The sequence below is a fragment of the Lactuca sativa genome, chromosome 4, assembly GCF_002870075.4.
Source record: "Lactuca sativa cultivar Salinas chromosome 4, Lsat_Salinas_v11, whole genome shotgun sequence".
NCBI lineage: Eukaryota > Viridiplantae > Streptophyta > Magnoliopsida > Asterales > Asteraceae > Lactuca > Lactuca sativa.
The window spans coordinates 282979941-282998509 of NC_056626.2; the positions used below are offsets into that span (position 1 = coordinate 282979941).

General features: G+C 35.7%; 1 protein-coding gene across 1 annotated transcript in view; it reads left to right on the forward strand.

Moving 5' to 3' along the window:
• Positions 1 to 9917: 9917 nt before the first annotated feature.
• LOC111921551 (cycloartenol Synthase) overlaps positions 9918 to 18569 on the forward strand; it is a 60613-nt gene continuing 51961 nt past the window's right edge. The window contains exons 1-6 of the mRNA XM_023917127.3: positions 9918 to 10009; positions 10092 to 10300; positions 13415 to 13603; positions 13822 to 13911; positions 14061 to 14255; positions 14512 to 14596. Of these exons, the coding sequence (XP_023772895.1) occupies positions 10103 to 10300; positions 13415 to 13603; positions 13822 to 13911; positions 14061 to 14255; positions 14512 to 14596 (757 nt within the window). The 5' untranslated portion in view covers positions 9918 to 10009; positions 10092 to 10102. The remainder of the gene's footprint in view (positions 10010 to 10091; positions 10301 to 13414; positions 13604 to 13821; positions 13912 to 14060; positions 14256 to 14511; positions 14597 to 18569) is intronic.

Below are 18569 nucleotides of genomic sequence, written 5' to 3' on the forward strand. Positions count from 1 at the left end.
CGAACCATAACATCACTCCTCAATCCGCTCCGATGTATGGTACTCGAACCATAACATCACTCCTCAATCCGCTCCGATGTATGGTACTCGAACCATAACATCACTCCTCAATCCGTTCCGATGTATGGTACTCGAACCATAACATCACTCCTCAATCCGCTCCGATGTATGGTACTCGAACCATAACATCACTCCTCAATCCGCTCCGATGTATGGTACTCGAACCATAACATCACTCCTCAATCCGATCCGATTTATGGTACTCGAACCATAACATCAATCATCAATCCGCTCCGATGTATGGTACTCGAACCATAACATCACTCCTCAATCCGCTCCGATGTATGGTACTCTAACCATAACATCACTCCTCAATCCGCTCCGATGTATGGTACTCGAACCATAACATCAATCATCAATCCGCTCCGATGTATGGTACTCGAACCATAACACCACTCATCAATCCGCTCCTTAGAACCTTCAGAATACTCCCTGTATCAAGTATGGGTCCTCTGCTTTCAGTATTATGGGCCCATACTACCTGCCACATCTACCCATACTTTCCACACGGACCATCCCAGAGCTCCTAAGTAGCTGCTCGACCTGCTCTTTCACCAATCCCATCGCGCGTGCTCGCTCCCCTGCGAAATTCTCTACCCTACCAGCGCACTTATCTGGCTAAGGTTACTCCTTAGGCTCTTCCTTGGTCCTCCTACTTCTTTGCTATCAGCTGCTGAAGAGCTCCTAATGATGCCAGCCATTTACCTCCTGAATATCGTCATATTCACTTGATAGCTGACTCCCATCATCGAGAGTTCCACAAAGCACAAAGCAAGCAGCATTCGAGCATCGAAGAATACATAGAACTCACTCTCGATGATAACTCCACTTTCTCGGCTCATCCTCGAAAGTACCACCGAACTCTGTAACTCTACCCCTCATGGGTTCTAACTGGATACTCTCACTCATCACATACTCAAAAGCATAACACATATAACAACAAGTCCTAGGCTAAGGCATCACAAATCAGGCCACTCTAGTCCTAAGATATGAAATACCTAGCTTGTCTCTAGCATGCAATAATATCTCATAAAGTGCATCATAAATATCTCATAACACAAAAGTAAGAGTATTTTGGGAAATCACCGTTCGGGCTCTGGCTGATTGTACACACTGCTCTTTCTCGCTTTCTCTTTGAACTCTTATTCACTAATAGAAATTCATTTCTTTTGAAAACTTTTCTTACTTCCTCAGCTTGAGTCCAGATTTACCCGAAGGCGCATCCGAATCCCTCAAACCAAGGCTCTGATACCAACTTGTAACGCCGAAAATTTCAAACAATTTTTCATTTATAAATAGTCGTTTAATTCTTAGAAATACTTGTTTAAAATCTCATTCATAATCGAATTACAAAACATGACTCCATTTTCACTTGTATAGAAAACCAGGATCCTCAAAACATGACACTTTCTCTGGTGTGTACAATCGAGCCGGTGCCGTCCCGTGATCCTGAAAGAAACCTGCAACACATACATAAAACAAAACACTGTAAGCACGAAGCTTAGTGAGTTCCCCAAAATACCACACATAACACATATTAGCCACTCGAGGCTATAACTCTGTGGGTCCGTGGACCCTGCTCTGTGAACCCTCTGGTTCTAACTCTGTGAACCTTCCGGTTCTAACTCTAGGAACCCTCCGGTTCCAACTCTAAAAACATGCACAGCATAAATCACATAGAAATAATGCAGTACAACACATAACATACATAGCATACAAATACTCTATCACATAACTCTGGTTACCTACTCAAGGTAAAGTATAGTGAGAAGACTCATCTGGCAAGCAGAAAGCAGATATCCCCACACTTGAATCTCGAACTCGCCACCGCCTAACACGTAAGGCATATACTCTCATGAATATAACTCTCGAGACTAGAATCAACCCTCTCATGGCACCCTCTTAAGGGTAAAAGACTATTTTACCCCTCTCTTGGCCCAAAGGCCACATCGCTGACCAAGCCCTAAAAGTCAACGGTCAACTCATGGTCAAAGTCAAAGTCCTCAGTCAAAGTCAACCCTCCTGGTTGACCCTGCTCGCCGAGTCAACCCGTCGACTCGTCGAGTTCCCATGCTCAGAACTTCCCCAGTCTGCGACTGTCACAACTAGAAATTTTGTGTCTTGTAATCTATACACTCAAGTTAATGTGAATCAAAAACTTAAGAACATGGTTGACACCTACTATTATGACATCAAAAACTTCAATCAAATACATCATACAAGTACTACAAATAGTCATCAAACAATTGGAGACCCTAGAAGTCCTTGTTTAAGATCATTTTGGACTAGGACTTCCTTATTGGATCCAAATGGACCAATAAGCTTCCAATTAGACTATCATGGGCTTAGAACCCTAATTGGGCTCTAATTGGACCCACACTAATTTATTTCAACATTTTGGGCCATGTTGGGCCTAGAATGAAATGAATTAAAGCTTTGATCCATGAATACCCTAAACTAGTCCAACAAAAATGGAAAAATCATACTACATTCTTTTAGGTATAAAACACACCCTAACTAACTCTAATTTTGGGCTTAGGGGAAAAAGCCCAAATTTTTCCTTTTCCCTTCCAAACTCTCGGCCCAAGGCCCAAACCCAAGGAAAGATGAAGAGTTGACTTTGCCATTGCCACCTCATTATTATCTTTTGGATATCCATGCAACATATCACATATACCCATGCATACATCATCTCAAAGATCACTTCTTCCTTCCTCTCTCTCACTCTCGGCCATATGCAAACACACACACACCACAAAAATCTCTTCCAAACTCTCTAAGTCTTGAAGAACAATCCTCCCTCCTTCTTCAAAATTTTCGTGAATCAAGAAGCTTCACAAGGAGAATCCATCACCAAAAATCATCATCTAAGGTAAGTTGATGACTAATCCATGATCTAGATATTTCATTCCATCAAAAACCCCTTCTAAATCTATTCCAACTTGTGATCATGCACCTTAGAAGTCACCAAACTCGAGATCTTCATCAAGGGGTGCTAGGGCCAAAAATCACCAAACTTTCTTCCATATTTTCTTCAAAAACGAAAGCTTCAAACAAGGTGAGCTTCATACCCCCTATTTTCTGTTTTTATGAGTTTTGTGGGGGGGGGGGGAATACAAGTGAAAATGTAGATCTATATGTGTTTTGTATGCCTTGTATGATTTCCATGCTTATATGTGTGTTGTTGTGTGTTATAATGTTGGATCTAGCCATAAAACCCCTCAAAACCGAGATATACTTCATGTTAAATGATTCTAGCATAAAATATATTTCTACATACAAAGTGTTCCTAGAAAAATAGCTAAATGGCTTAGTAACATTTCCTTTGGGCTAAAAACACAATTTTTGGACCTAAAATGTGAAAAATACAAAGTTAAGGGCCCAAATTGACACATCACGAATTCTGATGGATGAGGTGTGTTAAAACAGTTTCAATAAAACAATTTCTGGAAATATACTCATTTGGAGGATTAAAAACATAAATTTCAAGCTTAATGGGCTAAAAATAACATTTTCGGCCCAATAGGGCCCATTAGGCGAAATTTTCTGTTTTGGAGGGCCAAAACTGTGTTTTTCTGTAAAACAGTGGACTATAAGTGTTCCAAGTCCTTTTCAAAGGTTTAAAATGCTTTTTAAATTTAAAAAGGACCAAAGTTGCAAAAATTTTACAATTTGGGCCAAAATTGTCAAAGTTGCGAAAAAGAAGGGCTATTACCGAGAAAACTACAATTTCAGGGACTAAAACTGTTTTCATTGAAAAATATGCTGAAAAATATCAATTTCAATAATTTTTGGTGTTAAAATGTCAAGAAAAATGATTTAAGGATCAAACCGGAAAGTTATTTAATTCAAGGGGTTGAAAAAGTAAATTTTACAAACAATGAGGGGCTGAAAACAGAAAACTTCCAAGGCTAATTCAATACACGCAATTTGCTCAAATAATGGCACCACGACTATCGACGAAATACAATACACAACAATACCAAAAGTCGTTGTTAAACGAATTGGTTCGGTCTCGAACCAATAAAATCCGAAACTACTAACATGACGACACTACGATTTATACAAGTAACGTTTGGGAATTCAATATACATGCGAGTGTACACAGACGTCTACGCACCATCTTTGGGCGCCAAAAGTGTAAAATCTTGTTTATTGGGCCTAGCTAGCCCAATGACCTGATCTTAAGGCCCGAAGACCTCTATCTTACGAAGTGTTGGGTTTTACCGATCTAACACAACGTAAAAGGACTTTCAATGGCTTGTATACTACTGGTCCCCAAGGGTCCTTTGGTATTGCTAGTAAAGTCGACATTTCATGCGAGGCGGGTCCGGGACCCCTCGTACATTTTTTTTTATCCCCAACCGGTTAATGGAGTCATCGAGGTCTTCGTGCCCTCTTTCTCTTCGGATGTGGGACTACACATAGTCAAGGCGGTTGGATAACGTGATTAGTACGGACGACGCCTACGGGATCGTTAGTATAGCTATAAACTGGTCGTTTGTGTAATGCGTGTTTGTAGCAATTAATCATGCTCAAAAATAATCCAACGTCGCTTGGGACTGACACTACACGCTATGCAATGGTTTCAATGTAACTTCATGGAATTCAAGGAATTAGGAAAACATCGGGTTTTCCTAGGGTTTTTCAATACATACAGATTCGAAATGCATACAACTTTAATGAACAATTTTTTTTACAAGTATAGAAACAAACAAGCATACCTATGGATCTTCACAAACGTTTTCAAAAGCTTTTCTTTTCAGAAAATATCGGATTTTCTGGTGGTTCTCAAACGATACGAAACATTGTTTTTTTTCAAATACCGCTTATGAACTCACCAACATTTCACATGTTGACGTTTTTCAAAATACTTGTATTCTCAGGGAACCAGTGAATCAAAGGAAATCATATTCAGTGATGGCTTGCAGTTTATTTATGTACGAATCGAACAATTTATTTTTGGGAATGTAATGTTTAAACAATGTATTTCATGTAAACTCTACTGGTTGTACTATATTAATGCATGGTGATGAATGTTGTTACGTTTCATATATATTCAATGTTATGGTATTCAATTGAGTCACGACAGCCCCCGAACGTTTCCGCCGCCTGGTTCGGGGGTGTGACAGCGACCTAACTCGCCGAGTCACCCCGCGACTCGCCGAGTCCAACAACTTTGAGTCCACTCGCACACAACTCATCGAGTCATCCTTTGACTCACCGATTCTCGACTCAACCAGAAAATATTGGGACTCTTCGACAAGACTCGCCGAGTCCAAGAACAGACTCGCCGAGTCTAAGGCTATCATCAACCTACTCGTCGAGTTGTTCATACAACTCGCCGAGTTTCAGACCATCTTCATCCGACTCGCCGAGTTGTTCTTCCAACTCGTCGAGTCCCAGCTCATCTTCAAGCAACTCGTCGAGTTCACCCATGTGACTCGCCGAGTACCATCGGTCTGAATCCACACAGAAGCATTCCAGACCATGCAATTGATCCAAAACATAGATCTAGCCTCCTACAACTCATCCATCACGTAAAGTGGCAAACTTTACGTGAATCCCAAGAGATCTATGCATTTTGCACATTGGGCTAGGGTTTGGGACATGATGGCTCCACAAAACATTCCAACACAGGGACTTTCATGCTCTCTGATCCTTCTCCATACCAGATCTGAGGTAGCAACCTCAGATCTAACCTCTAGACTCCAATTACATCCATAGACAAGCTCCCACAAACCCCAAAATGAAGAAACAACATAACACCAGCCCAAGAACAAGATATTACCTCCAAGGAACGCCCCAACTTCAATGAAACTCGAATCCAAGCAAAGCCCCTTGCTCCAAGCCTTCAAACTCCCAAAATTCTTCAACAAACACCTCCTTCAAGCTCCCAAATGAGATATGATCTCTCACACACGAAGGCTAAGGGTTTCTGGACTTGAGGATGAATAAAGAGGATGAGAGTGGGCTGTTATGTTCTTTATATAGGGCTCAACCCCGGGAATTAGGGTTTTCTTCACTCAACGCCTATTCGCTGAGTCCTCCTTACTGACTCGCCGAGTCGGCTACTTAACACGCGACCCAGTCGCGACTCTACTCGTCGAGTCCAACCATGGACTCGCCGAGTCACTCTTTCCCAACTTACTCTTTTAGCCCTTCTACTCTACTCTTGATATTTCGGGATGTTATAGACACATTAATCATTTTATCCGAATATTAGCAATCATGCATGAATGAATATATATTTGTAGTCCTATATGAAACCGGTAATAATCTTGAATTAATAGATGAATTAATTTATATTCATAAATTAATAAAACACAATTAAAGAAACATCACATAAATGAAAACATCTAAATATGAATTGCTTCAATCATTAATGAATATACATTTAATCTTATGAATACATTTAAATACACATTTATTCACTAATGAATACACATTTAGTCATACATGAATAGAAAACACTGTTAATAGACAAATAATTTCTAATATGGTATCGACTTTGGCTTCCTCGGTTAAAGAGATTGACTCGTTGTGGATCTCCGATGGGTCACAGAGGCGTTGTAGTCTGGCGATGATTTTTCTCAGACCGCCTTAATCTTTTGTGTCACCCGACTTCCCTTTTTCCATATCATTCTTTCTATGTGTATATTTTTGTCTGATCAAGCTATTGTATTTGTATCAACATAAAAACCCAATATTTATAAATGAATAAGACATGAGTGAAAAAAATAAATAATGTAATATAATAAGTCAGACTATGATATTCATTGTTCATAAATGAATAAGGTGTTAGTTAAAAAAAAAGAGCTTAACGTCTTAAGCCAATTTTACTTCTTCGTTGATGAATAGATCAATGAACAAATTCATGTCTTGTATTTTGACCCAATAAACAAACCTTGTGTTCGTAATCTGGTTTGATAGCAGCAAACGGTGTTCGTAATCTGATTGCAGGAAACTATAAAAAAAACTGAACTTTAAGGGGGACAATGAATCCAAAATCTAAAGCAAACGGTGACGATCGGAACTTACAGTGATAGTACGATGGTGGTAGTCGGAAGTTCATCAACAGCGGCGGCAGTGGAGTTGTTGGCGATGGCATTGGGCTGCTCCGGCGGCTTCTTACTACTTTGTCATTGCTTCTAACCAACGAGAATGACGATAGGAAGGGAAGGGCATCATTTATCGGCGGTGATCAAGGGTGTTTGGCCTTGCTCCGATCAACAGAAAAAGAAAAAAGAGAGAGGGTGGGGTTGTGGCGGTTTCACGGTGGCGAAGTGGTAACCTTGCCCGACAGTAAACCAGAGGTGAAAGGTGGGGGAATTGCTGCTCTCCTGGTACGCCGAAATTTCTATTTAATTAGATTAGGGTTTTTTAGTTAAGTAGAGAGAGAGAGAGAGAGAGAGAGAGAGAGAGAGAGAAATTATAGGAATTTCTATTTAATTAAATTATATGGATTTCCTATTGTACCCTTCTTGCCATTTCAAAGTTACATATTTAGCACATCAGTTTTATAAATGTTCATAAATGGTCCAATTAATAATAGCCATAGATCTAATTATTTACAAGATTGTGATCTGTTCTCGTGTTCTCAACCTTTTAAGTGTTCTCATTTCATCATACTCCTATATATATATATATATATATATATATATATATATATATATATATATATATATATATATATATATATATATATATATATATATATATATATATATATATATATATAGGGCTTGGTTATTTTGTTTCTTACATTTATTATGTGCTAAAATGCACCAATAGAAATTTAGTAAATTAAATAATTATTTAATCAAATAAATATAGATATTAAATGATTTTCATAATTATATGTATATTAAATGATATCCATAATTATGATTCTCTTTTTATGGAAACTAATTAAATCCGCAATTAATGTCATCAATAACATTTCTTTCAGAATGAATTCACGTCTAGGTTTTATATATGAGTTATATTTTGTCTCAGAGTTCATTCACTTAAAATACAATAAAATTTCATGAAATATGAAGAACAAAAGTGTATTTTACTAAAATGCACTCTCATTCTGCTGGAATACACTCTCATTCTTGTAGATATAAATTTATTCTGAAAGAATATTATTGTTGACATTAATGACAAATTTAATTTGTTTCCATAAAAATGAGTTATAAGTATGGATAACATTTAATATACATATAATTAATACTAAATTCCTATTGGTACATTTTAGCACACAATAGATGTAAGAAATATTTGAACCTATCTCTCTCTCTCTCTCTCTCTCTCTCTCTCTCTCTATATATATATATATATATATATATATATATATATATATATATATATATATATATATATATATATATATAATGTCTTTTATGTTTACGTATCTTCGTTTGGAACTTTTTACCGTTATTATTTTTTGTTAAAATATATAAGTGTATTTGTTTACATATTTTTCAACTTTGTGTTAATTTTTAATTTGAATTTTTATTATGTTTGAGATTAATATTTAGCGATAAATAATTTATGTTTCTAAAAAACCAAAGATGCTTATTAACAACTTAACTTAACAATAACCATATTTTACTTTTGCTCGTACAAAAATTAATTATATTATAGAAAATATAAAACAGTTAAAGAATAATAAATAAAATATTAAATTAATTAAACAAAACTAAAACACTAAAATTAAATATGGATATTAAAAAAAATTGATTTTTTTATTCTTTTATTTTAGAACCGGCAAATATTATTATTATTATAAAATTAAAAAACAAAGACCGCCTAGCAAGATACTAGGCGGGACAAGAAGAACTTACAATACATTGTTTATAATTTTACGGACATCGAAGTGGACATATAGTTCATTCTACCCACCTATAATGACATATAGTTCTCCTATGTATACCAAGGTCTTGACTTTGTCCACTACCAACATAGGATTGGAATGAATGTTTTTGAACACCCAATCACATCGTGATTTCCATAACAACCATATTGTGTCATAGCAAACACTGATGAGATTGTTTCTCCTTTTTGGACATCGTCCCCAGTCATCGCCAAGAAGCACCGGATCATAAGGTGTCCAACATCTTCATCGTGTTGTAAGCATTGTGGGCATAATGTATTTGGGATTTGAACTCCTCTTCTCATTAGTGCATCATTGGTCGGACGATACATTTTTTTTGAAACGACGAACTAACTAATCTACTCTTAAATAATTACCTATGTCTCCACCAAGATTTGAACCTCTGACCTCTCATATGAAATGATCACTCCATACCGTTAAGCCATTGACCATTTGGTTAATTATTTTTACCTAAAATGTAATAATTAAGGGGTATTATAAAAAATAATAAGGTATGAATAATACCACCCGTTTGTATTCGTTAGTTGAGAAATGAAAAGAGAATACGTTTATTGTATTTTCTTGTTAAAGTAAAACCCCAAGGAAATAACTTTACTTTTGTATTTCGTCAAATTGGAAAAAATAGTAAAATTTAGGGGGTTTGTTTATTTAATTATATTTGGTTCATCAAAAAAAAATGTGACGAAACAAAAGAAAAGGGTTTAGTTTAAATGTTTTTGGAAGGATTAATAAATTAAATTTAAAAACACATTCGATATTTTTTCCTGCTCCAAACCTAAAATATTGAATACCCCTAAATCAATTATCTTATTCTTCGGAGGTTTTATTAAGACTTCTTAAAGAAAAAGAATTTAAAGGCATTTTTGTAAACCATAGGGGCTAATCTTGCAGTATTTTAATTATTCAAGAACTTTTTTAAAATTAAATCTTTTATAAGGATATGCCACAGGTAGCTGCGGTTCCTATATTTTACACATTGTAACGGGGGTTTGCAGCCTTATTGCACGTAGTGGCTTTTCTAACACGTGGAATTAGTCGAATCCTGATCTTGCATTGTTATTCGAAAAGGTAATAAGTTGTGCATTTATTTTTTCTGTATTGTTCTGTTAGTGAAACTGAAATTGTGATGTTATTTTTATGATTTTGGTAGTGAAGTAAACAATGTGGAAACTGAAGATCGCAGAGGGAGGGAGTCCATGGCTGCGTACGACAAACGATCACGTTGGCCGACAATTTTGGGAGTTTGATCCTACGCTGGGGTCCCCTGAGGAGCTGGCCGATATCGAGAAAGCTCGACAGACATTTCATGAAAATCGATTCAAGAAAAAACACAGCTCAGATCTGCTTATGCGCATTCAGGTACTACACTTTTAATTAATTTACACCACGCATGTTTACAGGAGCCGGATAAACGGTTAAAACTTACAACATTTAATTTGTTGTTATAAACAAGATATTTTTCTAGTTGCTCTGCATGCAAATTTTACTGTGTTTATTGGAAATTTCAAATTCACATAGAAAATAGGGTGTTGTTGGAGACACTCCAGTCTATTAAACACCTATTTAAAGTGCCTATTTAAAATCATAATTAGTTAATCATTTGTATTAATAAAATATTTTGGTTACATTGTTTTCCGAAAAAATAATTTTCTATATTTCTTTTCTTTCTCTCTTTATATATATATATATATATATATATATATATATATATATATATATATATATATATATATATATATATATACCCTGAAATGGTTTTTTCAAACTAATGTGTTTTAAACTAATAACTTCAAGTTTTAAAAAATGATTTGTTACTTGTTATATAGATGAATTCAAAACACAACATAAAATGAAAAGCAACAGAAGTTAAGATCTAAATACCTATAAAATAATAAAATTAAATAGGAAACTTTATTTTACATATAAATAATAATAAATATAATAATATATCATTTACTAATAGATCAAACATGTGGGTTTTGATCGAGCGGGACCAGCAACAAAAAAAATTATACGTATCTATTACCGGTAAACGTTATTAAAACATATGGGTTTTGACATATTTTTAAATAGGAGAAGAAGTAATATCTTTAAAATAAATCTACAAAACTAAGTTGCCGGGTGGATTATAGAAAGAAAAAAGGAAAAGGGAAGCATGGCTTTTTTCTTCACTCATGCTTGTTTTTAATAAAAGCTAACATGCCTATAGTAAAAGTCAAAACTAGCTAGGCCTATAGTTAAAAGTAAAAACTAGTTAAAATAGGATGGAGTGAAGTAGATTGGAGTGTAAGTTAAAAGTCAAACCTAGTTAAAATAGGATGGAGTGGAGTAGATTGGAGTGTAGATATAAAAAACCAAAATAAAAGTATCTGTTTTATATAGATAAAACATATCTCCAAGTCAAGTTGGTACTTCTTTTTTTTTTTTTTTTATGTATATAATAATACAAAAAATGTCTCAAACCAAAGCATCAAAACCAATTTTTGGGAGAAAAATCGACCTGTTCCTTAAGTCTTTTATTACCAAGTATTTGGGTAATCGAGTTTTGAATGTCAAAATTATTGGCAGTGTTATTTCTTTAATCTCTTGATTTGAAAGTAAAGAAGTGGAACTGAGTTAAAAAGTTGGGAGAAGTTGAAATTTTGTAGAAGCAGCAATGCCAGCGGATCGGTAGCAATGTTTTAGGAAACAAATTTTTAGTTGAACCGGTCTACCGATTCGACTATCTCTTCAATCAAGAATTTTTTTTATGTTTGATGGTGGTGTGTGGGCCTTTGAAATTGCATATACTCCAAAAAATATTCAAGTTGCTTTAATGCTTTGGGAATGAGCTGGTTTTTAACCGATTAACTGAAATCCAACTATATAAATTCAATAAACTGGTTTAAATAGTTTTATCGGCTGTGTCACACCGGTTCAACCCGGTTCTTAAAGTAACCATTCAGTTCGATCTGGTTTAAAAATTGACATAAAACCGGCCATTATTCAACCGCTCTTGTCTACGGTTTTTGGTTTGGGCTGCCGGTTCAAACCCATTTTTAAAATATTGGTCGGTGGTCACTTATTCATGTTTAATATATAAGCTATGCTATGCATGCAAATGTATAAGTCATATGGATAGCTGAATCACAAGTCATATGAATGGCTGAATTGAATAATTTTTATTTATACACTATGCTCTATATTAAAACTACATTTCATTCTATTTTAATTTGACTTCACTAGTTTTTATTGGTTATCTTTGAAATAGAAATGTATTGTTTTCGCTACAAACTATACTCTTTTACATCTTTATTTGTTTCTTTTTGTATCTTTTTAATAATTACATAATCGTTACTTAATACTTTTAAATAATAATTAATTGTATTTTTTAATAAATTATTTAAAAATAAATTTAGTATTATATATGTTTTTTTATTTTAAAATGAGTTAAATAAGTGATTTAAAAAAAAAAATTAATTTATCAAGAACCCTATTGCATCAATTTATCCGATTTAGTAGATAAACATGTAATGAGTTGAATATCTTATTAAAAAATAAAATATAGAAACCATATAAATTAAACGTCCTTTTGATAACCCTTTCAACATAATTTATATATTAGAATAAAATTCTATGTAAACATTAAAATTTAAAATTATAACAATAAAAAGTCTATTGAAAGTAAACATCAATTTATCTTTTAAATCTCAATTATAAAAACAATATGACAAACAATAAAAATAAGGCATATATCTTAAAGAAGAGAAAAACAGAAAAATAAAAAAGAAGAATAGAAGGCATCAAACGTGGATTTGCAACAAAAAAAAAAAAGCCTTGTATTTCTTGTTTTTATAACAGTAAAAAGTAATAGAACCTAAACTATAAAATGAGATATATTTGAAAAATAGATGGGGAGATAAATACCTAAAGTCTAAATAGATGGGGAGATAAATACCTAAAGTCTTTCTCGGTAGTGTTGAATGTTCTATTGTATCCTTTGTCATCTAATAGACTAATACTATTTCCTATTTTCTTTTTGTTGTTAAATTCATAGTTTGCAAAAAAAGAACTGACCACCCTCTGTATTCCCACCAAAAGTCAACATAAAAAAATGATAAATATTTTTTTTATCGTTTTTGTAATTAAATTCGTTGTTTTAAGCCTTTTATTACTAAATATTTGGGCAATCGAAATTTGAGTGTCAAAATTATTGGCAGTCATGATTCTTTAATCCCGTGATTTGGAAAGCAAAGAAGCGGAATTGAGTTAGAAAGTTAAGAGAAGTTGGAAATGTTGTATAAGCTATATATGCTATGCATGCAAATGTACAAGTCATAGCTAGTCTGATGGCAGAACCACCGATCTTGAAATGCCTTTATCAAATCAAATGGCGAAATTACCAGGATTCCTAGCTTTCGTTTTCTGTCATTCGAATGCATCCTTTGTCATCTAATACTATTTACTATTTTGTTTTTGTTTTTAAATTCATAGTTTGCAAAGGAGAACTCAGAGTCCTCTGTATTCCCACCAAAAGTCGACATAAAAAATGATGAAGATATTACGGAGGATAAAGTTACAAATGTATTAAGAAGAGCTATTGGTTTCCATTCAACCCTCCAGGCAGATGATGGACATTGGCCAGGAGACATAGGGGGCCCTATGTTTTTATTGCCTGGTTTGGTGAGTCTTATCTTTCCCCCGCAAAAGTTTTAGTATTTCTTCTATGGTTTCTTGAGTTTTCCATCCGTCTACTAGAAATTTCTTTTATTTTAGCTTTCTAGAAAATGCAGCTCGATCTCAGAATGGGACCCTTGAGTTTTATCTGTATATATAGGTTACCTTATTTAAGAGATGAACAACCCATGTAAATGCTGACAACAAGTTAATCTATGTATCAGGTCATTACCCTAACAATTACAGGGGAATTGAATGCAGTCTTATCCAAAGAACATAAACAGGAGATCTGCCGCTACATTTACAATCATCAGGCATGCATAACATAATTCTTTTCTATATATTTCAATAACATACAACTGTAGTTCCTTCTTATTTGCAATAAACCTAGCTACCTTAAGGATTATTTATCTTGTATGTTTTCAAGAGTCATTGAGAATCTAATAGAATATCATAAATGCAGAATAGAGATGGTGGATGGGGTCTACACATCGAGGGTCATAGCACTATGTTTGGCAGTGCCTTAAACTATGTTACCTTGAGATTGTTGGGTGAAGGATGTAATGATGGAGAAGGGGCAATGGAGAAGGGACGCAAGTGGATTTTGGACCATGGTGGTGCCACTTTAATAACATCTTGGGGAAAGTTTTGGCTTTCAGTATAGCAACTTGCCCTTCATCTTGTTCATATTTCTTTGTTACCTATATATATTCGTCATGTTGCTAATAATATATGAGAAATTAAATATCCTTTTACTTTTGTTCCTACAAATCATCCTACCCAATTAAATGATGACATGTGTCATATTAATGTATTAAAATATCATTAAATGATACACATGTCACTATTCAATTGGGTAGGAAGATTTATAGGAAGAAATAGTAGGAGGATATTTAATTTCTCATAATATATAGGTACTTGGGGTATTTGAGTGGTCTGGAAATAATCCGTTACCCCCTGAGATGTGGGTCCTTCCATATTTCTTTCCCGTGCATCCAGGTGCGTGTCTCATATTTATTATGATGATGCAAATGCATGCATTACAGTTTTTAGCCAAAACTATCAGCCGAGATTATCTTATCATCACAACAATATTATATTTCCTAGTATTCTGGGATATTAGTTAGTGAATTTTTTGTACATATCCCATACCGAAAAATAGTGTATCACAGCCTGTATATATACTTGTATTATTAATGAAATACGCACATATTCATTATAATTATTAGCATGGTATCAGAGACCATAATCCTATGAAACCCTTCTCAACCGCCGATCTTCTCCTCTTTCTTTCTTCTATCAGATCTTCTTCTTCAATGGATCCCAAAAATCATCCTGCCATCACTGTTACAAACATCATAAACTTCATTCCATTCACTATCGGAATGCAAAAATGGTCAATACACTTCATGGGTTAAGTTATTCAAAATTCACTGTTGCGCCTTCCAAGTTGGAAATCACATCGACTCGCAAGTCAAACTACCGCCATCTGCTCCAACTTACTCACCAGCTACCAAGGCAGAGAAGACCAATGTAACTTCTGAATCTGAAATCTGGTCTCGTCTAGATGCTAGTGTTCTTCAATGGATCTACAATACCATCTCCAATGCTCTTCTTCACACTATCCTAAAACCTAACACTACCACCTCACAAGCTTGGTAAGCTCTCGAAAACGGATCTACAGTACCATCTCCAATGATCTTCTTCACACTATCCTAAAACCTAAAACTACCGCCTCATTGGCTATGCAAGCTCTCGAAAACATCTTTCAAGATAATCAAAGTTCAAGGGTTGTCTATCTTGACAACAAGTTCGTCTCGACCCATCTTGGTCATCATCCCAACATCTCCTCCTACTGCCAAGCTATGGAGATATTGGCGAATTAACTTGCCAACGTGGGAAACCCATTGTCAAATCAAAGACTTGTTTTACAATTGATTGTTGATCTCAATGAAAGTTACGAAGGTGTTGCCATGCTCATACAAAAAACCACTCCTCTTCTTGATTTCTATGAAGTCCGATCCAAACTAATCATGGAAGAATCTCGTAAAGCTCATCAAGCTACCACCGCTGCAACATCACCTAACATCGGAGCCCACACCACCGGTTTAACAGCCTCCACGACACCTACGGACCCCAACAACATCGACAACAACAGCAGATTCAAGCAACAACAATCTGATTTTACCACTTCTCATGGACGGGGTCGTGGTAGAGGAGCTCATGGTCGGGGTAGATCGAACAACAACATGGGGTGAGGTTTCATCAACAGTTTGCATCAACCTCAATACACTTCTGGTACACGCTCCTATCAACCATGTACTACACCACCTCCTTGGTCATTCCAAAACTACTCACTGTGGGCCTATCCACAATGTCTTTATCCTACACAACAACTTTGCAATCCTAGACCTTCATCTAATGGACCTGGTATTCTGGGAAGCTGAACCAACAGGCCTATGCTACCTCTGACTCTAGCTACATGCCAACAAATTTGGAGCAGGCTTTCAACATGATGTTGCTACACCCACCTGATACAAATCAGGATGTCGACACCGGTACTTCCAACATGACAAATAATTAAGGTAACTTCACGTCTTATCAAAATAATCACGCTTTTCGGAAGGTGATTGTCGGTAATGGTCCTACTATTCCAATCCAAGGTACCAGACATCAAATTATGCCTTACCCTTTCCCCCTTTAATTCTCAAAAATGTTATTCATACTCCTCATGTTATCAAAAGTCTTTTATCTGTTCATCGGTTTACCACTGACAGTAATCTTTCTGTGGAATTTGAACCTTTCAGTTTTGATGTGAAGGATTTTCAGACACGGACACCAATTTTTCGATGCAATAGTTCTGGCCACCTTTATCCCATCACACTTTAATCATAATCCCAAGTTACAAAACCCTCAACTATTTCTGAAATAACCAAGGATTTATGGCACCATTGGCTTGGACATCTGGGATCCGATATTTTATCTTCTTTAAAGTCTAGTTTGAATTTTAGCTCTAACTCTAAAACATCATCTCCTGTTTGTTCCTCTTGTGTGTTTGGAAAACAATCTAAATTTCCTTTTTATGCTTCAAACTCTATCACACATTTACCTTTTGATATAATTCACACTGATTTGTGGACATCACCTATGCTAAGTTCTAGTGGTCATCGATATTATCTCTTAATTTTAGATGACAAAATTAATTTCTTATGGACATACCCACTTGCATACAAACCTCAAGTCGATTCCACTTTCATTTAACTTTTCACAGCCATCAAAACCCAATTTCATTTTACAATAAAAACAATAAAGTGTGATAATGGTCGCGAGTATAACAATCATAAATTTCATCATTGTTATTCTCAAAATGACACCATGTTTTGATTCTCTTGTCCACACACCTCTCTGCAAAATGGAAAAGTGGAAAGAAAAATTTGTTCCATCAATAATGTGGTGTGGATTCTTCTCGCTCACTCCACGGTGCCATTAAATTTTTGGCACCATGCCCTTCAATATGCCACTTATCTCCTAAAAATTCTTCCAAGTAATCTCTTACATAAACTCACACATATTCACCTTCTATATAATCTTCAACCCATATATTCTCATTTACACACTTTCAGCTGTCTTTGCTATCCCCTGACTTCTTCTACTACTATACACAAATTAAATAAATGGTCATCACCTTGTGTTTTCGTGGGTCACCCACCCAACCATCGGGGTTATAAAAGCTATGACATAAAAATCCGTACCATCATCCTTTACTGCCACATAATTTTTTCTGAAACAATATTCCCATTCTCAAAATTGCCATCTTCACCATCAATCCCTTCCACTCAAACCAATACCGAATCAGACCCTCATCCTTCTTTATGGTCTACTTCTGACCCATCACGAACACTACTCACACGCCATCTCCAAAAACCTCCCATCTAGTTCACCTATGCTCGCCGTTCCAACCGGGCTCCACCTCCACCTCCTATAACGCAGGAACCAACGCCCCCTCCCTCATGTTGCAAACTACCTCAAATCGAACCATACATACCATGAGGATGTCCGACATCTCTAAACCAAAACAATCTTTCCTTTTTCATACATCATCGTCTATCTTACCTTTACCTAAAACTCGAGGCTCTCAAAAATCCGGATTAGAATACAGCCATGAACAATGAATTACAAGCCCTTGTTAACAATAACACATGGAAGTTAGTCCTAAAAACTCCAAATATGAATGTGGTACGGAGTATGTGGATTTATCACCACAAAACTAAGTCTGACGGTTCTTTAGAGCGATATAAAGCATGTTTGGTTTGTGATGGTAGGTCTCAAAAGGAAGGAGTCGTGTGTGGAGAAGCATTTAGTCCCGTGGTGAAGCCAACAACAATCCGCATCGTTTTTTCCATCGCTTTTTCAAATGCAAGGCGAATTCACCAGCTTGACGTGAAAAACACATTTTTACATGGGCACCTACACAAAACTGTGTTCATGCATCACCCCCAGGGATTTTGAGATCTCTCCTATTTGGACCATGTTTGCTTACTCAAGAAATCTTTATGGTCTCAAACAAGCTCCCTAGGCTTTGTACCAACGGTTCGTTGATTACGTATTCACCTTAGGAACCAACGGTTCGTTGATTACGTGTTCACCTTAGGAATCAAACACAACAAATATGATCATTCTCTGTTCGTCTATAAGAATGAGTCACATACGAACTTCATACTTCTAAATGTAGATGACATCTTGCTCGTTCCTTGGGATTCATGCAACTATTAGCCAAGGAATTTGCAATGAATGATCTTGGTCCTCTAAGCTACTTCCTTGGGATTTCAGTCACACAAAGCAACGATTCCATTCATCTCCCACAACAAAAATATGCCATCAAATTATTACAAAGAGCCCCCATGAGTTCCTATCATCCATCATCCACACCAGTTGACATAAAATCCAAGTTGAGCAACAATGATGGAACTCT